Raw genomic sequence first — 18,441 nt, forward strand, 5'->3', positions numbered from 1 at the left:
TTATCCCATGATTTTGACGATAATGTTACACATTTATGGCATATGAGATTGGGTCATATGAGTGAGAAATGAATTACAAAATTGAGTAAGCATGGTTTACTATGTGGTCAAAAGACTAGGAAGTAAAATTTCTGTGAGTATTGCATTTATGGCAAACAATATCGAGTGAAATTTAGCAACTACACATCGAACCGAGAGTATAATAGACCACATCCACTCAGATTTGTGCTGTCCTTCTCTAGGAATCAAAAGGTGGATCATTATATATGTGGACCTTTATTGATGATTTTTCAAGAAAGGTATGGACATATTTTCTAAAGGCTATAGGTGAAGTGTTAACCACCTTTTTGTATTGGAAGGCATTGATCGAGAAGCAGACTAAGAAAAGGATTGAAAGCTTTTGAACAAACAAAGGTTTGAAATTTTGCAAAGGTGAGTTTGGTCTATTCTACAAAATGAGGATATCGTTAGACATCACACTGTCGTCAGAACACCACATCAAAACGGCATTGTAGAATGGATGAAGAAAACACTTTTGGAGAGAGCAGAATACGTGTTCTCTAATCTTGGCCTACCCAAAGTATTCTAGACAGAAGCTATCAACATAGCTTGCTACTTGGTAAATCAGTTTTCATCAACTGCAATTGAATTTAAGACTCCCGAGGAAGTTTGGTCTGGTAAGCATGTTATTACTCTTTATTAAGAATATTTGGTTGTTCTGTTTATGCTCTTGTAAGTGATGGTAAACTTGAGTTGAGGGTGACGGAGTGCATATTCCTAGGCTATGCATATGGGGTGAAAGGTTATCGGTTGTAGTGTGTACTGATTGTAAGTCCCCCAAGTTTATGGTGAGTCGGGATGTTACCTTTGACAAGTTTGCATTACTTTGTGGGATAAAGTCTAGAATTACAAACACATCAGACCAAGAAGTTGGCAAGCAGGTGGAGCTTGAAATCAATGCTTTTGTGACACTGTGGGATGATAGTGAAATCTAGAATGAATTGCAAGAGGTACAAGAATTGGTATATCAACGAAGCATTACTTGTATCAATGATGATTTTGATTTTTATGTTTTATCTGTGGAAGTAGAGATGGATGAGCCTTACTTTTATCATGAGACAATTACATATATCGAGTCTTTTAAGAAGATTGACTCACTATATTAGGATCAAACATGGGAGCTTGTGAAAACACCTAAAGGTACTATTGATGTTGGCTTAATATGTGAAGGAAGTGCAAACAATAGTTATAATGTGATTAGCTTCTCCAATTCAGATTTTACTGGTGATCTAAATAGTAGAAGATCTCGAATGGGGTATGTGTTCATTCTCTCAAGGTCTGTAATTAGTTGGAAAGTATTAGTTGCTTTGTCTACAATTGGAGCTGAAAATATGGCTGTGACCGAGGCAGTGAAGGAGGCTTTATGGTTTCGAGGCTTGGCTAGTGATCTTGGTTTTGGACAAGCATATATACTTGTGTTTTGTGATAGTCAAAGTGCATACACTTGACTAAAAATAAAATGTTTAATGAGAAAACCAAGCACATCCAAGTCAAGTTTAACTTTGTTCGAGAGATTGTTTCTAGATGTGAGATTATAGTGAAGAAAATAGTTACAACTGAAAATCCAGCAAATATGCTGACTAAGTCAGTTTCTGGAATAAAGTTCAAGCATTGCTTGGACTTGATCGGTGCTCATAGTGCTTGAGACCCTTTGGGGCAATAGCCGTGTTGACAGAGATTGGTTCGTAAGGTGAAGCTTGGTGAATTCAAGCGTAACGTGGAGATTTGTTAGGATAGTCTTGAATTGTGATTTAATTAGGATTGTTTAATTCTAAATAAACTAGTCTACCTTATTAAAATAGTCTTTAAATCTAGTTAGACTAGAATAACATATCCTAATTGTATTAGGATAAGATTATTGTACTTGGGCCCTATAAAAGAACCTTATAGGGTTGAAGAATATTTATCACTTAGATTTAGAGAGAGTGATTTGAGTGTACGTGGGATAAGGGTTGTGAGTTTAAGACTGTTCTTATAATTTTTTGATTTTTTCTTTTAGTGAATCTTTCTTTATTGCTGTGCTCGTGGACGTAGGTCATCAAAAGGCTGAATCATGTAAATTCTTGTGTTCTTGTGAATGTGCTTGATTTCTTTCTTTCTTTATTTTATTGATTGGGTAACATCTTGGGTAACTCTTTAGAGATAATTCCACAATTTTCACAACAAAAGTCAAAGAGGAATAGGAGAAAAGCAAGTTACTTTAGAGTAAGAGGGGAAAAAGTAATGCTACTAGGTATTCGCCAGTGATGGTGAGTGGACAGAAAGCCAAGAGTTGGGGGAAAAATAAAATGAAAGAAAAAAAGGGAATTTGATGAGTGGAACAACATCTTCAAGAGTGAGGTCAAGCAACTTTAGAAAGAAACTAAGAAGGATGAAGAACGAAGAGCAAGTGGGACAATGTAGCACAAAGAAGAGTGGAATTGGTAAAGGCTATGAGTCGGATGCAAACATTAGGAAACGAAACTTTGTGCTCTCATAAATGAGGCATAGGAGATTTAGGAATTGAGTAAAAAGTTATGCCTAAATTTACTAAAAGACAAGAAAGAGGTGATATTATGAATTATTTAGTTAGATTCGACAGATGGGGGTTAGAGGAGCTTGTCAGTTCAAGATGAGTAGCTATGCCTTGTCCAAGTTGACAAATGCAAGGGTGGAGGTCCATGGAAGATGTTCACTTAGCATTTTAATTAAAAAAGGGTGTTTTTTGGCTTTAATGATTTATTTTCGATTAAAAGAGACCATTATGAGTTAAAAGAGTTTCCTCTTTTTTGCACTTTCTTGAATTTGCTATTGATATGGTCTGGTTAATGTTATGGGGTTGTGAATTTCTATTTGGTCTTTTGTTTGTTAGTTAGGTTTAGGGTTTCACATACCCTGTTGATGATTTAACCTTTTTGTATGGTTGGAGGAAAAAGTGGGACGACCTACAAGTTTGATCATAGAGGTATTTTGGTGTGGTTAAATCTTCAAAGAGTTGGGCAAGTTGAAAAAAGCATTTGGAAACTGAAGAAGACAGAGGGAAAGATGACAATGGTGTTGGCATGGCAGTGCAGTCAAGCTTCTTTTATGCTTCTTCAAGCTGTTGTTGGGTTCTGTTATAGGTGTAGTTTTTGTACTACCTTGGATTTGTTTTCTTTGTCTTTTGATCATCACACTTAGGTCTTCAATAGTCCTTTGAAAAGGTTTTTTGTTTTTGAGCTTTGAAGGAATCTTACAAAGGATGTGCTTTTGATTGGTGTTGTCAATTGCTTTTTGAGCAACCACTTTGTTTTCGCAAGTGTTCAGGGTTATGTTTCACCAAAGCTAGATTTTTTATGCCCATAGAAGTCCTAGACTAACACAGTTCAAGACTAGTTATGGCATACTAGCTTATGGGTCAATAATAAAATCCACTTTTCAAAAAAAAAAATTTTTGGGTCGTCTCATGGACACTTCCAATAAAGCTTTAACTTATTTCTTTTAAAGAGATTATATGTGTGTGTGTGTACACACACATATGTATAATATAATGAAATATAATGTAAAATTTTTGTTTGATTTCTAACTTTTTTATTGATGCAACATAGGGAAGAAGCATAGAACAAACCTGCTATGAAACACTCCAAAAAAGCACTTGAGAACATAATTGGAGTAAATTTGACAAGGTCTTCTACTTCCAAATTAGGTAAAACATCAAGTTTCTCCTTCCAAGGCCATTTTATATCCCTCAATATTAATGATCGATACTCAGTAGCTAGCTGAGAGGGTTTTTCATATTTGAAGTTGGAAATGCCCTTTGTCATCATTTCCTGATAAAAAGAAGAAACGACATGATAAAACAAAAGGCTACAAACACATTCAATTAATACTTGCCATAATGATGATACTTGTCATATTAGATGTTTTATTAGCTACGGAGCCAATAAGTTAATTTCCCTTTTTTTTATGTGAATTCCCAACCATGGTCAGCGCCAATCTAAAGTAGTTAAATGGAAACGTGCTGAAAGCTCTTCAAACTTAGATTGGCTTTAAAATTGGTCAAAATTTTGGAATTTTTAAAAATTCCAAAATTCTGCTGGATAAGCATGTCTAGATAATTATGAACTCATTCATAAGATATCGTACGATGGAAGGACTACCTAAACGACTATGTAAAGTAGCTCAACATAGATAGGCTTGAGCAACGACTCACGAACCCAACAATCAGGCTATTCCATTGGAATTTTGAGTTCAACCTCTCTCGCCTCAAACCACTTGAATGGAACCCATATTGGTAGCCACCGCTAATAAGGAGCTGCAGCCAAAACCAAACATCTATTGGGAAGACTCCTAAGACCCATATGACCTTAGTGATGACTCTGACCAAAATGACTTCTTCATTAATGAGATAAGATGAGGCCCAACCAAACACCCAAAGAAACAATCCAATTAGAGATGTCAAACGGGTAAAGTATTTGCTAATTTTGAAATATCCAAACTCGAACCTAATTAATAAATGGGTTACTTGAACCCTACAATTACCCAAATATTTTTTAAATTTACTATCCTAACTCGAACCCTAATACATACCCATTACTCGAATCCATTTAAAAACCCAATTATGTAAAAATATTATTAAAATGTTTTTCATGGGTACCCAATTATCGAACTTGAATCCGTACTCGTATCTATATATAATAATATTTTCATCCATATTCCATATAATTCACTAATAATTACATTTATAAAAGCATACAAACAATAAAATTTAAATTTAAATAATCAAAAACAAATATCTCAAATATCAACTTAAATAACTAAAACAAATATCAAAACGAATATCCAAACAACAACTTAAGCAACATTACAAGTTTAATTAACTATATGGGTTTGTCCTTAATTACATGAAATTAAAAAAATAGTTAAGTTCCAAAACTATTCTAATCTCAGAACTTTTCTTTAAGTATATATTTTATAAGTTTATATAAATAAAAGTATATACATTATAATTAATAATTTTATAAGTTATAATTTTTGTAACGTTAATACAAAATAAAAAGTAAATATGTTTATATTTAAAGTATATATACTAAAAGTCTAAAATATAATAGTAATTATATTCTTTATAAATTAACACAACATATATAATATATATTAAAAGATATTACAAGTAAATTACTAATCATAGTTTCATGAATTAATTTAATTAACAATATGGGTTTGCCTTTAATTACATGAAATTAAAAAAAAAACATAATCAAGTTTAGGTATAGAGTACCTAAAAGGTGGTACTTGAATCCGATATAAGTAGTGAAATTACTGCTCAAATCCTACTTGAACTTGATTATAAGGTATCTTAGCCCTATATAACTAGGTCAGGTACCCGCGCATACCCATCGCCATTCCTAAAGCCAATCCTAACCAAGCATCTTCCAATGCTTCTCAACCAAACACTATGGAACAAGACATTCCTATTGAACAATAAATTGATGGTCTCCCATCAAAATTAGCTTGGACATTTGGGATATGATTTTACTCCAAGAGCAAATAATTCTCACCTCAACCTCCCAAATGACCGTGATTAAGGAAATTTTTAGATTAAAATATGTTAAATTAAGTGTGCCAATGTGATTAAGTACGTTAAGTGTGACCTACTAAGTATGTGGGCCTTGCCTTTCCTACATCAAATGGCATGAAGTTTGTATTCTTGTTGTACACAACAAACGCGCCTCCAACAAAAGACGAGAAAAGCGTATCAAAAGAAATGTCACCTTGCAAAACGTGTCATGTCAAAAAGATTGTACTACAAGATGAAGCTCATTTGTCCTCTAATATTTGCTTTAGAATCTACTTTATTAAAGATATGTATGAGCTTTTTTTTTTTATGTCTTGTCAAGTTACTTTCACCCACATGAATGAATAGTAATTATTGTGTCTTTGTGTAACTCTTTAATGCTTATATGAGGTAATTCTTTCCTTATGTACGAAACGCCTTTTAGTTTTCTAAGCTTGTAAGAATTCTTGTGAAATATAAAAAATGTGCTTCTAAATTTCTCCCTTTTGTTTACCTTTTCCTACTACTAGTGACTTAGTATAAAAATTATTGCTCATATTTAGTAAGAATGACATTAATCATATGTTTTATAATTGTCACTTCGATAGATTCTTTGCATCAAAATTTCATGAAATTGATTATCAATCACTATATTACTACAGATTTAGTGTTGTAGCTAAGCTGATCGTATCTTGTTACTGTAGCATGACTTTATATTGTCATAGAAATTCGATTTTAACTAAACCGTGTTGTCAAGAAAGTGTTTAAAAGTTAAAAGTCAGCTAAAATACGTTGATTTATGATTAGTGCTAGCTTACAATTTACCACGTTCGTTACGCGGATTAATGACATATTTGATTGGGGATCCCGGCTTCTATCATTAATTGAATAAAATATTTCTTAGTTCCTTACCTTTTTCAATTCTTCTTTTTTTCATTTATGAGTTATTTGTTTTATTTTGAATTCATATATATCATTTAACAAGGAAAAGTGAAATAATGAAAGGAGAGAAATCATGAGATTATATAAAAACACCTAAATTTTCAATCATTACCTTGATTATAGCAAACCTGTCGCGTTTCACTTCAAAATTTGCAATCTTATCAACTACAGTTTCCAGCAGAATGTTCAACTTGTCATTATAACCAAACACTGTCACCTATATATAGAAGAAAACCACTAAGTTAGGAACATACAACATATTAGAAAATATATAAGAAATGATGCATACTAATTCTACATTCCTTGGACATGTGCATGCACAAACACATCTAGTGAATGAGCAAGAAATTAGTTTACTTTACTAATTTTTAATAATAAAATAGTCTTAGATCATAATTTTCAAATTAAGGAGTGTTTCGAGCACCTATCCTGCTAAATTTTGCACATTTACATGTAGCTTGTAGGATAGGATGATATCATATAATTTTATTCTCCTTTCTTCAAAATCTTGCATAATAATATACTTGAATATTTAGTTCAATACTATAAATATATATATATTTCAACTCAAATAGTTAGATTCACATCTTTCTTTTTTCAAATAAAAAAAAATCTTGTCAATATTAGCACCATATATTGAGATTTTATATAAAATATCCTCAATTAAATCCAGGCTTTGCCATATACCAATAGCTACTCCTATATTACAAATGCGAAATGGAAAATGAAAGGAGCAAAATTACCTTAAAACCTATGTCTGTGCGTGATGTATAATAATGAAGGCCAGCAATTTGAGCGTCGTAAGCTGAAACATAGAGGATAAGACAAGGCTTTTGTCAAGAAGGGGGATCGAGCTTTTGAGTGTTGAGAAAAGACCAAGAAACCAAAACTGCATGAGACTAGTAATTTACCGTGTTCATTCAAGTAATCCTCCAACAACTGTACAAAAATGTTGGCAAGAACTTCAGCTTGAGGAGAATCTCTAACATGGGGACAGTTGAATTCTATATTAACAAATGCCTTAGGTACGGAGAACATTGTATCTGGCTTGTACCATAGTTTTGAATAGGATGACTTTCTTAACAATACTGGGAACTTGACCTGCTCAATGGGATCCATTTAAAGGTTAATTCATCGCTATATCAGAGTGGCTAGAGTTGGGATTGATAAAAACGATCACAACAAACCTTTTCTTGAGCAACCTTAAGAGACAAGTTTGTGGGTATGAACATATTTGGGGCTGGTAGCTGCAAATTATCACTTGGCGCTGATGACATCCATTTCTGTAATCAAATCAAAGGTTCCATCAAGAACCTTTCTCTTCACAGGAGACTTATAAAATATATAGAGAGGGTAGTAAACAAATGGAACTCTACAAAGTTGTTATATAAAAATATAATCGGTAAGATCAACAGCAGACCTGAATCATCGAAGTAGTGATTTTTTCAACAGTATATGCAGTACCGAACCATGGCTCAACCTTATCTGTGTCTCCTTCAAATTTCTTCGACTTCCAGAATATTCTGTTAAACAGAGATCGTATTAGATACAAAACAAAAACCGATTCACTTGTAAATTAATTGAACTATTATTTTATACATGGTCGGTGGAGTATCTAAACTTCACAATCGACGGATTAGATAGTTGATGCATATCTATATTTAAGAAAACTAGAAAATTAATATAATGAATCTACGCATTTGATTCTCTCTCTCCCTCCCTCTCTCTCTCTCTCTCTCTCTCTCTCTCTCTCTACGTGTATATATATATATATCATGCTAACTCAATTAGATTTAAACCTTCCTCTCCAAAATCAAATATATATATCTTATTAATTAAATATATATAGATATGACAATATTTTAACTCATAGAATTTAAAAACTCAATTGTGGGTATATAAAATATAATCCAAATTAAGATATATACTAGATAATAATATGACAAGCTTAGATGGGATTTCATAAAGGATACTCTATGCGATATTGGCTTTTCGACTCAGTTTATTGACATTATTGCACAAAGTTCGCAAGGATGTAGTACTCAAATTATCTGAAATGGTTCTCTTATAGACTCCTTTTTACCTTCAAAAGGAATACGATAAGGGGACTCTTTTCTCCTTATTTTTTTGTTTTATGTGTGGAAAGATTATCACATGGCATTAACTTGGTAGTCGACACTGGTTTATGGAAATCGTTCCAATTCAAAAATGGAGGACTAACGAAATCGCATATACTTTTTGCAAATGACTTAAACTTATTTGATGAAGCTTCGGAACAATAGCTAGATGTCATAATGGAAGTTTTTGACACGTTTGGTAGAAGCTTGAGGGAGAAGGTGAATCATAGTAAAATTGTCTTTTATTATGCTCGAAATGTGGGTAATAATCTATTGCGCCACTTGGAACAGAGGTTAGGTTTCTCTCTAACACATGATTTAGGGACTTATCTCGACATTCCAATCAACCATGGTTGGAGATGTCTCAAGCATTATCAATATATGGTGGAAAGGGTGCAAAAGAAGTTGACTGGGTGGAAAACCAATACGTTATTCTTTGTTGGCCGCTTGACATTGGTTCAATCAATTTTGCTCTCAATGTCATGCTATGTCATGAAAGCATTAGTAATACTTCAAGCTATCTATGAGAAAATAGGAAAAAAAAATTGTATGATGTTTTTTTGGGGCTCCATGGGGTTAATAGGAAAATTCATCTTGTTAAATGCGCATAGATATGTAGGCCAAAAAAGTTTAGTGGCTTAAGAATTTGAAAATTGTGAAAGATGAATAATGCTTTTCTTATGAAACTAGGGTGGTCCATCATTGATAACCCTCACAAACTATGGTTTGCATTATGAGAGCTAAATACAAAGTTACAATGGCAATGATTCCTGAGGTTAGGAACATTCCTTGGGCTTCCCTTATATGGTGTTGGTGTATATTAGGTTTAGATGGAATTTAAGGAATCGACAAAATTGACTTCAAGATAAGCCTTTTAATAGACGCTATTTTGAAGACTTATTTCGTCTTCATCACTCAATATATAAAAAGGAAATTATGCAAATAGCTTTAGGGATAGAATGAATAACATCTAACTTTGTCTTTGCACTTTATGAGAGTAGACCGTTAGATATATCCGAGGGTTTGCAAAGTTGTTTGACCTTAAAGACTACTTTCGGTAGCAAGTAGATTATAAGGAACTTGAATTCTTTTGATAGATGATAGGACCTAAAGTGTTTATGTTTACTTGCAGAACATAACACTTCTATTGCTTATTAACTTTTCTACTCTTGTCTTGTTTGTTTTTTTGTGTGTCAGAATGGTTGGTAGCAAGTCTTTTATATAGACTTGTAAGTGTCTCTTCTCAAGGACACAACCCTTTCATTAAGGCATCTTTTTGTCTTAAAGATACCTTTGCGTTTTACAAGATTGTTTCAATAATCACCTTATGAAAGGACAATCATTCATTCCATAAGATATAATCTTTGATCTACAATATGAAAAGATAATTTTTCATAACCAAACTTTTGAGCTATTGTGTTTTTCCAATTATCTCATAACTTTTGGATTTAGAAGTGTGTTTTTAATATGTCACTTTACCAAGAGATATAACTATTCACATGAAAAACCCGTTTACAATACAATAGTCTCATTATGTCACTTTATGTGACATAAACTTTGAGCTAAGATAGCTTTCCATTATGTGAGACAACCTTTTATTTTGAAAATACACCAACATATGGCGGGGCATTGATCGAGTTTTGCTTACAATTGTGGAGAATACTCAATGGTCAATTAGCTTGAGTAGAGAAGTAAATTTCTAATATGATTATTGGACTACAAGATAGAGGATTATTGATTTTGTTAAGAATAACTGTTGACTCCGTATGTTTTTTATGATAATAAAAAATTTTCTTCATTCATTAATGTCTAACTTTATTAATTAAGTGTGCAGGATAAAGTAAATCCCCTCAATGAAATGAATGATTAAAAGTAAGATCATATCATAGATAAGCTAATCAATTAAAGTGAGAAAAATGGAAAGAATTTGTGAAGACAACGCTTTTGTAATTGATTATCAAAAAAGCCTTAATCAACTAAGGAATGGATAGGCTATAAGTTAAAGGAAAACAAAAAAATATTAATCAATTAACACTAGACTTAACTAATTAAAAACGTGCTAGACAAAGCAAAATAGAGGTGTGCTAATCGGTTAAGGCGTGGGGTTTATCGATTAGAGCACAAGACTTGAAGAATCTTCAAGTGCCAAAATTCAAATTCCTAGCGAAGGTGGTCGTTGGATGGAGCCAAAAGGGAGTGCAAATTCGAAGAGTTTTTAATTAATTAGAGCTGGTGGTAATCGAGTACGGCTAAATGAAGTCAAGCTTTAATCAATTAAGGGGAGAGTTAACTAGTCAAAAGAAGTTTGCTGAAAAAGAGAAGCTTAGAGACAAAGATCTCTTAATCGGTTAGAGTCTCTTGTAATTAGTTAGAGCAAAAAACACAACAGTAAGATAATGTAAGACAAAGAAGCTGTAATCGATTAGAGTTATCTGTAACCAGTTAGCGGAACACTGTCTACCTATTCGAAAAGAGTCACTAGAAGATAAAATAATGGCTAGTAATGGCTAGAAACTATCTTTAATGACTCGAATTAGTCTACCAAGTATTTAAAGCCTTTATAACATTCAAAAATCATATAGAGAAGCTACCAAGAGTGATTTTGAGCTAAAAATATCCAAAAACCTTCTCTTAACACTCGTATTCCACTCCTATCTTTGTAAAAGTGTTTATGTTGAAGCTTGTACAACTTAGATCAATAAGGTGATCATATATACCTCTTTTTATCTTCTATTTCTTGTTTACTTAGAGTGTACGAGACACTTTAAGAGGTAGTCTAAGTTAGGGTAAGCTTAGGACTTGTTGTAAAAGAATTAGAGCTTGGATTAGAAGTTCACCTTATAAAAGTTTTGTGGAAGCTGTTAATTTCACTGGTTTTAGTGAAGTGGATGTAGATCAGGTAGATCGAACTAGTATAAATATTGTGTTTAATCCATACAAAGACTTTTCAAGGTTACATACTTTCCTTTCTTGACCAAGAAAGACAAATTCTTCGAGTTGGTCCATATACACCTCTTTATCAACTCACAATTTAGGAATGTTGTTTTAACATCCATTTGGTGAATTACCATCTTTTGTATAAATGCAAGTGCTATAAGCACTTTAATTGTAGCTATTCTTGCTACTAGTGCATATGTACCAAAATAATCAACACCTTCTTTTTGTTAAAGCCCTTGGCCACTAGCCTTGCTTTAAATTTATCTATGGTTCCATCAACTTTCATTTTCTTTTTGAAAATTCATTTACAACTTATAGGCTTGGAACTTGGTGGAAGGTCTACCAATTTCCAATTTTTATTTCCAATTATCAAGTCTATCTTATCTTGTATTGCTGCCATCCAAAATGAAGCATTTCGAGACCACATTGCCTCCTCATAAGTTTAAGGATCACATTCACCTTCTATATTAAAGTAATAAGGTAAGTATTCATATGTTTTTTTTCTTGTACCTTCTACTAAGTACATGAGGAAATAGGATCCATATGTCTTTGCTTTTCTACATCTTTTGCTTCTTTAAAGCTCAACAGTTTCCTTATCATTTTACAAAAGTTTATCACTTTCCATTACTAGTTCTTTAGGTCTTGGAATTGAATTGAATCTTGTTTCATCAAAAATTGCATTCCTTGATTCTATGATTGTATTAATGGGATATGAATCATTGGGCTTAATCACCATGAACTGATATGCTTTACTATGTTCAGCATATCTTATAAATATTCATTTAATTCATTTTTCATACAATTTCCTTTTCTTTGGTTTTAGAACTTTTACTATGGCTCGACATCCCTAAATTTTTAAATAATTAAGGTTTGGCTTTTTTCTTTTCCATGAATCATAAAGAGTAATTTAACTTCTTTTGTTTGGGATTCTATTTAGTATGTGGCAAGCCATTAAAAAGGCATTGCCCCAAAATCTTTTTCCCAAACTGGAATTCAAAAGCAATGCATTAATCATTTTTAAGAACTTGATTCTTATGTTTTGCTACATCATTTTGTTCTGGTGCGTATGGAGCAGTAATCTCATGCATAATACTAGTGGACTCAAAGTACTTGGGATCATAATGCTCACCTCCTTTATCACTTTGTACACATATGATATGCAATTCACAATGCAACTCAATTTCATTTTTATATATTCTAAATTTCTCCATTACTTAATCTTTAGCACACGAAAAGTAAACATGACAATATCTAGAGAAGTCATCTATAAATGTTACAAAGTATTTCTTTCTACCAATAGATGGAGTACTATGCATGTCACAAACATCGAAACATATTAATGCAAGCAATTTTGAGTTTCTTTCTACCTGAGGAAATGAGCTTCTTGTGATATTAGTAACCATGCATGTATTGCACATATCATTATTTCCATCAATATTAGGTATCAACTCTAATTTAACCATATCATGCATTCTTCTATAATGGACATGACTTAATATATTATGCCATAAATTAGACAATGCTACTTTAGTATCATGAGCATTAAATGAGGCATCAATATCAGTAGAATTGGTAGCATTGTTATTAATATTGAGCTTAAACATGTTTTTACATTAGTATCCACTTCCCAAATATTATCCACCTTTTGTAAAAATGAACTTATTCTCCTCAAATACTAATTTGAAGCCATACTTATTTAGCAAGCCACCTGACACAAGATTTTTTTCTAACATTTGGTATATAAAAGACATTATTTAATTTAAGTATTTTTCCAAAAGTAAACATGAGTTTCACAGTGCCTTTTCCTTTCACTTGTGTAGTGGAGGAATTTTCCATGTACAACACGGTTCCATCATTAACCGCTTCCCAGGACTTGAAGAAACTCTTATCCTTACATACATGCTTAGTTGCACCAATGTCAATCCACCATGCTTCATCATCTTGGAGAAGATTAACCTCAGAAATTATAGCAACAAACTTGTTGTTGTTCACACCTTATGTTTTTTATTTCAAAAGTCTACATTCTGTCTTGAAATGTCCAAAGAATGGGCCTTTTTTGTTCTTTTGATCTTATTACTTTTATCGTTCATATCAACAAAATGTTTTCTTTTGTTGTATGAAATCGGCTTGTTTGATGATTTGTGTTCCATTATATGGACCTTTGAAGTCTCAAGATTCTTTCCATTCGAATCTTTTTCTTTTTCACATCTTGCTTGACTTTTTCTTGTTTGCGATAATCTTCTTTTATTTGAAGATGATTGCTAAGTTCCTTGAGAGACATCTCTTGTTTCTTATGTTTTAGGGTTTTCTTAATGTCTCACCACGAATAGGGAAGTTTATCAATTATAGAAGACACCAAAACAACTTTATCTATATTGAAATTATACTGCTAAAAGCTATTAAGTATGCATTAAAGCTCAAAAAATTGATTCATCTCAAAATGATCATCTATGCGTGTGACAAAAATACTTCTTTCCAACCAATGTGCTTTTATTATGCATGTCACACACAATATCATTCATATCAAGGAAAGAAAACTTATCTTACAATTCGATATACAAACATTTTTCCACAAACAAATCTAGTCCATGGATCTTTCTTTGTTAACATCAAATCGATCTAACGTTTTCCAACGAATAAAGTTTCCTTCTTCAATGCGGTCCAGCTTGACAATGTTGATATCCATCTCTTTTAGTGAAGTCATTTTGAATTCCAATTCCATGAATTATAAATTTTAAAACTATTGGTGCATATGGGGTTTAGTTGGAATTCAAGGAATTAGCAAAATTGACTTCAAGGTGAGCCTTTTAATAGATGTTATTTTTAAGACCTATTTCATCCAACCACTTAGTATGCAAAAGGGGAATTATGGGAATAGCCTTAGAGAAACAATGTAGCCATCGTCTAACTTCATCTTTACACTTTATGAGAGTAGGCTGCTAGATACACTTGAGGTTTTGTAAAGTTGTTCAGTCTTAAAGTTTACTTTCTACAGCAAGTAGATTATAAGGAATTTGGATTTCTTTGATAAATGATGAGAACTGAAGTGTTTATGTTTATTTGCAGAACATAACACATTTATTGCTTCTTAACTCTTTTGCTTTTGTCTTGTTTGTTTTTGGTGTGTCAAAATGATTAGTAGCAAGTCCTTTGTATAGGCTTGCAATGTTCTTATCGAAGACATAACCCTTTTATTAAAGCACCTTTTTGTTTTAAAGATACTTTTACATTCTACAAGATACAATCCTTGGATATTGGTATTGTATCAATAATCACCTTATGAAATGACAATCATTCATTCCATAAGACATAATCTTTGAGTTACAATATAAAAAGATAACTTATCATATCTAAACTTCTAAGCTATGGTATTTTTCCAATTGTCTCATAACCTTTGGATTTGGAAGTGTGTTTTCAATATGTCACTTTACCGAGAGACATAACTAGTCGCATGAAAAACTTACAACCTAATAGTCACATTACGTCACTTTATGTGACATAACCTTTGAGTTAACATAGTTTTCTATTATGTGAGACAATCTTTTATTTTGAAAATACACTAACATATGGCGGGCATTGATCGAATTTTGCTTGCAATAGTGGAGAATACTCGATGGTCAATTAGCTTAAGTAGAGAAGTAAATTTCTAGCATGATTATTGGACTACAAGAGGGAAGATTATTGATTTTGTTAAGAATAACTATTGACTCCATATGTTTTTTATGATAACAAAACATTCTTCATTCGTTAAAGTCTAACTTTATTAATTAAGTGTACAGGATAAAGTAAATTCCCTCAATGAAATGAATGATTAAAAACAAGATCATATCATAGATAGGCTAATCAATTAAAGTGAGAAAAATGGAAAGAATTTGTGAAGACAACGCTTTTGTAATTGATTATCAAAAAGCCTTAATCAGCTAAGGAATGACTAGGCTATAAGTTAAAGCAAAACAGAAAAATGTTAATCAATTAACACTAGACTTAACTAATTGAGAATGTGCTGGACAAAGCAAAGTTGAGGTGTGCTAATCAGTTAAAGCGTGGAGTTAATCGATTAGAGCACAAGACTTGAAGAATCTTTAAGTGCCAAAATTCAAATTCCCAATGAAAGTGACCGTTGATGGAGCCAAAATGAAGGAGTGCAAATTCGAAGAATTTTTAATTGATTAGAGTTAGTGGTAATCGATTAAGGCTAAAGGAAGTAAAACTTCAATCAGTTAAGGGGGGAGTTAACCAGTCAGAGGAAGTTTGCTAAAGAAGAGAAGATTGGAGACAAAGATCTCTTAATAGGTTAGAGTATCTTGCAATTAGTTAGAGTAAAAAATACAATAGTAAGATAGTGCAAGGCAAAGAAGCTGTAATCGATTAGAGCTGTCTATAACCAGTTAATGGAACACTGTCTGCCTATTTGAAAAGAGCCACTAGAAGATAAAATAATGGCTAGTAATGGCTAAAAATTGTCTCTAACGACTAAAATCAGTCTACCAAGTATTTAAAGCCTCTCTAACATTCAAAAATCACATAAAGAAACTACCAAGAGTGATTTTGAGCTGAAAACATCCAAAACCCTTCTCTTAATACTTGTATTCCACTCCTATTTTTGTAAAAATGTTTATGTTGAAGCTTGTACAACTTAGATCAGTAAGGTGATCATTTGTACCTCATTTTATTTTCTATTTCTTATTTACTTAGATTGTCCGAGATACTTTAAGGGGTAATCTAAGTTAGGGTAAGCTTAAGACTTGTTGTAAAAAAATTAGATCTTAGATTAGAAGCTCACCTTGTAAAAGTTTGATGAAAGTTGTTAATTTCACTAGTTTTAGTGAAGTGGATGTAGATTAGGTGGACCAAACTACTATAAATATTGTGTTTTGTCCACTTCTCGTAACCTCCCTTTACTTGATATTTGACTAATCTTAACAAGTTTTCAAACCATCCATCTTATATCTTCTAAATGGATTTTAAATTTCAAAAGTTACCTTCAAAAATATTTTTAAGTGCTATTCACCCCCTCTTTAGCACTCTTTGTAGGACCAACAAGTGGTATCAGAGGCAAACTTTTGATTTTAAAGGTTTAACATCTCAAAGGCAAGATCCAATAGCCGCCCAAAATTTTAATGTGGTTGAGGGTCAATTCACAAATAAGCCTCCTCTATTTGATGGAACAAACTATTGATTTTAAAGTATTAAGATCTCTATTTATATAGGAGCTGCTGATTATGAAATGTGAGATGTCATCACTAATGGTCCTTATGTCACTTTCAAGACCAGAGATGAGTGGATTGAAGCTAAAATGAGAAAAGTACAAATAAATTTTAAAGCGATAAACACTCTCCATTGTGCACTCAATTTTAATGAGTTTAACAAAGTTTTTACTTATACAATAGCTAAAGAAATCTAGGAGAAGTTGAAGATCATTCATGAAGGGACTTCACAAGTTAAGGAGTCCAAGATTGCTCTTTTTACTCACAACTACGGGATGTTCAAAATGGAACCAAGAAAAGACATCACAACCATATATGATCGGTTCACCAACATTGTCAATAAGCTCAAGCAACTTGGGAAGGAAATTCCTAAACATGAAGTGGTGAAAAGGTTGCTTAAAAGCTTACTAAAGGCTTGGAAGGTAAAGGTGACAACAATTCGAAAAGCCAAAGATCTTAATGGCATCACCCTAGATGAGATATATGGCTCACTCCTCATATATGAGTAAGAGATGAAGGAAAAAGAAGAAAGGAAGAAAACTAAGGAAGAAATAAAAGTAAGAGCTAACTTTTGCTTAATGGCCAAAGATGAAGAACTTGAGGTAATTTCTGATTTTTCTAATATTTCCTTTGATGAATTTCAAAATGAGTATAATTGTTTATATGTTGAATTTGAGAAGTTAGCTTTAAAGTATAAGGTTTTGAAAAAGAAAGCTTTATCTTTAAATGATGAATTAGAAAATATTAAATGTGATTTCAAATTTGCTTTTGATTAAAGAAATGTTTTTCAAATTAAGCTGGAGCATTCCAAAATAGATTTTGAATATTTGAAGTTGGAACTAGAGAGCAAAAATGAGGCCTTGCAAAAGTCATTGGATGAGAATATTGCTCTTAAAACTTAAATAGAAGTGAGATCAAAATTAAAGTATTTCAAAAAACAAAAATAAAAAAGAAATGTTATTTCTAGAAGGAAAAATGATGCATTTTCATTCCATTGTTATGCTTGCGGCAAGAGAGGTAATATCTTTTATGATTGTTATCGTGAGGGTAATAACCTCCCTAAAACTAAGTTGGTTTGGGTGCCTAAAGGTTCTTATGTGCTACTAATCCTCAAAGACCTATCAAAGTATGGGTACCTTTGAAAAAAAAAAATTTATTTTGTAGGTTGAGCAAGAGTAAAAGGAATAATGTTTGAAAGCTCAACCAAAGAAGAAGCAGCCTTGGTACTTGGATAATGGCTGCTCAAGGCACATGACCAGAAATGAGAATTTGTTTGTGAAGCTTGATAAAAAGAAAAGCGGTAGTGCCTCTTTAGGTTACAACTCTAAAGGAATTAGGCAAGGAATTGGAACCATTAGTAACACTTCTTAAGCTATAATCAAGCATGTTTCATTTGTTGAAAGTCTAAAACATAACTTGTTAAGTATTAGTGAACTTCGTGATAGAGGATTTGGAATTTGCTTTGATTGTCATGTATGCCATGTGATTGACATTGACATTGACATTAACAAAGTTGTATTCATTGGCATAAGATTTGAAAATGCTTAAGTGATTTTTCTTGATGAAATTAATATCCAAAATGAGTCTTATCTTATGGCCAATGATGTGTGTGATAGTTGATTGTGGTGTAGAAGAATAGGACATACTAAAATGGACACATTTTCAA

General features: G+C 32.4%; 1 protein-coding gene across 3 annotated transcripts in view; it reads right to left on the reverse strand.

Annotated features, from left to right (window-relative positions):
• Positions 1-18,441, reverse strand: part of LOC18598935 (insulin-degrading enzyme-like 1, peroxisomal) — an 88,801-nt gene that overhangs the window by 10,167 nt on the left and 60,193 nt on the right. For 2 of the 3 annotated variants that reach the window (XM_018120656.2, XM_088806070.1), the window contains 6 exons: positions 7,935-8,037; positions 7,702-7,797; positions 7,426-7,615; positions 7,258-7,319; positions 6,627-6,731; positions 3,647-3,848 (listed from right to left, as the gene is read on the reverse strand). In XM_018120656.2, the coding sequence (XP_017976145.2) occupies positions 3,647-3,848; positions 6,627-6,731; positions 7,258-7,319; positions 7,426-7,615; positions 7,702-7,797; positions 7,935-8,037 (758 nt within the window). The remainder of the gene's footprint in view (positions 1-3,646; positions 3,849-6,626; positions 6,732-7,257; positions 7,320-7,425; positions 7,616-7,701; positions 7,798-7,934; positions 8,038-18,441) is intronic. The other variant, XM_088806071.1, reaches the window with a different exon arrangement.

The sequence above is a fragment of the Theobroma cacao genome, chromosome 5 (assembly GCF_053813885.1).
Source record: "Theobroma cacao isolate CCN51 chromosome 5, ASM5381388v1, whole genome shotgun sequence".
NCBI classification, from domain to species: domain Eukaryota; kingdom Viridiplantae; phylum Streptophyta; class Magnoliopsida; order Malvales; family Malvaceae; genus Theobroma; species Theobroma cacao.